General features: G+C 45.5%; 1 protein-coding gene across 1 annotated transcript in view; it reads right to left on the bottom strand.

Moving 5' to 3' along the window:
• The window catches only part of efnb1 (ephrin-B1), an 82,741-nt gene extending 81,620 nt beyond the window's left edge, over positions 1-1,121 (bottom strand). The window contains exon 1 of the mRNA XM_016672799.1: positions 953-1,121. Coding sequence (XP_016528285.1) covers positions 953-1,056 — 104 coding nt within the window. The 5' untranslated portion in view covers positions 1,057-1,121. The remainder of the gene's footprint in view (positions 1-952) is intronic.
• Between the last annotated feature and the right edge of the window lie 2,873 nt (positions 1,122-3,994).

Raw genomic sequence — 3,994 nt, forward strand, 5'->3', positions numbered from 1 at the left:
TTCTTCTCCGCAAAGGAATCGGGAGTTTCTATTGTAAATATCCCTCCCGGCTCTCAGCGTGAGAGGATTGCGCTGTGAGCAGTCTCAGTCCGCCTTCCCGGAGCGATATGCCCAGTGCGTAAAAATGCACGCCGCTCTTTGGACCGAAAGTGTAGAGGAGGATGGATCCGACCTGCGTCTGTTGGGGGTCGAGGAGTAGATCTCAATCAGCTCGGCGACATTCCCATCTTTCCGCGTTCATTTTTTTCTTTCCTTTTCTGTTTTACCCCCCCAGAAAAAAAAAAAAAATCATCTCCTTGAAAACACTCCGGTGAACGCTTGTATGTATGTTATGTGTGTGTGGAGTGTGTGTGTGTGTGTGTGTGTATATGCAACAGCCCGAGCTCGGCTTGGTAACTCGAGCCGAGCGGAGAGGCGCAGGCAGGCAAAGGCGGGCGGGGACTGCCCACAGCGTGCGTTGTGGCCAATCACGGCGCTCTGTCCGAAGTTGGAAGCAGGAAGCGAAGGCATTTATGGGGACGTGGAGGGGTGGACTGGAGGAGGAGGAAAATGGGTTACGGAATGGTGGCGGTGGTGTGGGAGGGTGCTATTAGGTTGACCCCCCGCTTTTCACCCCCCAACCAGCCGCTTCGGCCGGAACCATCGACCCGAACCGAAACGGACTTTGGAGTTATTCGTCAAAATGAAAGCAGAAGCGAGAAGGGACAGGAAACTAGAATAAAAAAAAAAAAAAAAAACTTTGGCCCCATTTAAATGAGAGAGGGGAATTGATCATAAACGAGCTACTTATGTCATAAACGTCTCAATTATATTGTTTAATGGCGATGATTGTGCTGACCTTGATCATCATCATCATCATAAAAACAGGCAAATGTGTTTATGATTTTTTATTTTTTTATTTTTTGGCCCATAAAACGCAACTTTACAGTTTGCGGTGCAGGGGTTACAGTACCTGTTAGTTTGATTGCCTCTTTTCTCCTCTCTGAAGGGAATGATGATTAATGGCCTCTTTGGATCTCTCGCTGTTTGTCCTCTTTGGGGGATAATGAACTGCATGAGAACTTCGTCTCCCAGCGTCAATAGACAATAGGCGGCCGGTAGCCCTGTAGTCACCGAGCCATTCATTCACTGAGGAAGAAATGCTTGACACATAATTGATCATGTCCATGTCTGTGCCCCTTTTGTGTGTGCGATTCTTTCTGTTGCCTTGCATTTATGCAAACAATGCCGCCCCCTAACGGTGGCAACAAAAACGCGTCGGGGCTCCCACAGAGAGAGAGGGGAGAGAGAAGAGAAGAGAGGCGAAGGGAGGGGTGGGATTTTGTGTAATTGGGAGGAAAACAGACATTTTTAAGAGCTGCTCTATGCTTCCTAAAATTATGCTTTTTTTTTCTTCTTCCAACATCCTGTTGTCTGCAGACAGCCCATAAATCTTTGTGAGACAATAAGCTCAACACATGCTTCACGCTCCATACACTATAATTATCTGAGGGTATTTATATTTGTGTGTTTTTCCGGTGTGGGAGACCTGTTGGATTCTGTTGTAGATCCAACAACTACCCCGAAGTAACGGGGTAGTTGTTGGATCCACAGCACAATCGAACAGGTTGCTAGCCAGCGTGACGTTCTCTGACCACAGGGATACGCGGTACGGCGCCTTGCCAAAGCAGTTGGACCCCAAACTTCAGTGAATTTCATTGGGGTGTCACCTGACAGACAGCAGCAGACCATTACAAAGTGAAAGGAAAAGGTCTGAAGGACTCTTTTACCAAGTAAAAACACATAAAAGTGTATTCAGGAACACAGCAAGCGTGGGGAAGAAAATGGATGGAGCTAATGCTGCATTCCAGTTGCCTTGGAAGCTGGAAGCCGAAGTGGGTTTGACGTCAGACCCGAGGTAACAGCTTTCTAATTAAGATGTCAGGATTCCAACATGGTGACGCCCATAAACATTGTTTGCTGTATTTCTTACAAACATCATTTTGGGCTTTACTTTTCATACACAAACATCCCTTTAATTTGCTCCATTTATTGTTGCAGGCGCTACATGCAACTCTGATTACAGACGCACTCTTACATGTGTGTCTTGTAAAATAAACACGTTTCCACCACATCATCTCGCCGTTGTTGATGGAAGGAACGGCAAAAGCTGAAATGCGAAGTCGACTCTAGTCGGAGTTGCTCCCAGTTTCCCAGTGGGAAACCCGACTTCGGAGGGAGATTCGGTTGATTCTTTTTTGACTGGGAAGTCGGAATTTCCCAACTGGAGCGCAGCGTTAATAAATGCCAATAATGGAAGAAAACCTGTTCAAGGCCGCGACAGACTAGAAACTCCTGTGACCAGAACTGCAAAAGAATTGCTTCGATGACATGGCCCAGTCAAAGTAGTGAAATGAATCAAGTTGAACATCTGAGGGCAGATTTGAAAATTTACTGTTCGGTTCATTGATGCTCTCCATCTTAATCTGATTGAGTTTGCAAGAAAATAAAAGGACACTAGATGTCTAAAGCCCTAAAGATTTGTAGCTGCAACCACAACAAAAGCTGGCTTTAGAAAGTATTGACCTGGACTGAGAGGGGATTACAAATGTACGCCGCAGATTTTCAGATTAAATTTATAAAAAAAATAAATTGAAAATCTTGTGCCCTTATCCTTGCTCCTAGCAATCTTCTTTTGGTCTTTCACATTATACCCCAAACAACTACAATGGAAGTTAGTGGATGGAATTGCCCAGGCGTATTTATATTTTTAGGTTTCACTTGCAGTGGAAACATCCACGGTTGGCGACTGCTGTGTCATGGCTGCATCCACAGCAGTGACAAAACACAGTCTGGTTGCCACAGAGCGAGATGTCCACAGAACTTCTGGGATACCCGATAACTCATCGGCCAATCAGTTAGTCACAGTTGGACACCTGATCTGACGCAGCCCAATGAGATACCTCTGGTTTTGTGACTCTGATGTGATGCCACAGCTGCGGCCGAAGCTCCCCAACCGATTGGGACACGACTTCAACAGGGACGGAGTTGTACGTGAGTTTCCATTTGTCAGGAGTGGTACCAAACAGCAGCTTCGAAGTCCAGAAACAGCTCAGCGGCAGTGTGCAATTTTACAGAGATTTGCCTCGGGAACAAGTGAGAGTAATCTGCAGCAGCAGTGTGGAAGTAGCACCGCGCACATCGAAGAACAAAATACCAGCACAGTCACTTACAAGAGGATTATAGCAAGTGACAGATGGACTGTTCATGTATTTTTCAGAGCTGTATACTACAGGCTTTATTGAACAGGGGAAACAACACGGAAGATGTGAGGACAAGCGGGGCTATTGTCCACACTCAGTCCCATTAGGAAGCTTCTTTCCACCCTTCAGACTCTCTATAGAAGCCGGTGCATTTTCAAAGAGTGAGATCATCATGTTAATTTATCTTTATGCCCCTATAAATAGCCAGTTTGCACTTTAATATCGCTGCTGCCTGAAGAGCGCAGCTGTTTGGGTCCATCGGTGGGGGGGTGAAGGGGCGAAGGTTCACGATGGAAAGTTTCATGTGTTTCTGACTAAACGATGAGAAAACACGGCTTCGGACGAGAAATCCAACAGCTAAAACATGCCGACTGTCAGCGGCCAGATGCTAGGCAGACCTGGTGTTTACTGACTTTTTGACCTTTGATTTAGAGTTACAGAGTGCAGCTGAGGGTGATTAGAGTGTCACCATTTTGGGCATTATTTTTAATCCAAAGTGCACGGGGTTTGCTCCGTATATTGGATGAACGTTAGCACTGGTGGAAGCGATCATCCTGACAGGGACATAAATATGCAGAGGCTATTATTATTATTATTATTATTATTATTATTATTATTATTATTATCATAATTTTTTCTTTTGTCTTGGCTCAAGGCAAATAGATAAATGGCCGCTGAGAGTCACGAACGTCAAAAACCTAACAGTCTTGGCTGAACTCGCCAACGACTGTGTCTGCTGCAGATTTTTGGGG

Source organism: Poecilia formosa, unplaced genomic scaffold, assembly GCF_000485575.1.
Source record: "Poecilia formosa unplaced genomic scaffold, Poecilia_formosa-5.1.2 Scaffold66, whole genome shotgun sequence".
NCBI lineage: Eukaryota > Metazoa > Chordata > Actinopteri > Cyprinodontiformes > Poeciliidae > Poecilia > Poecilia formosa.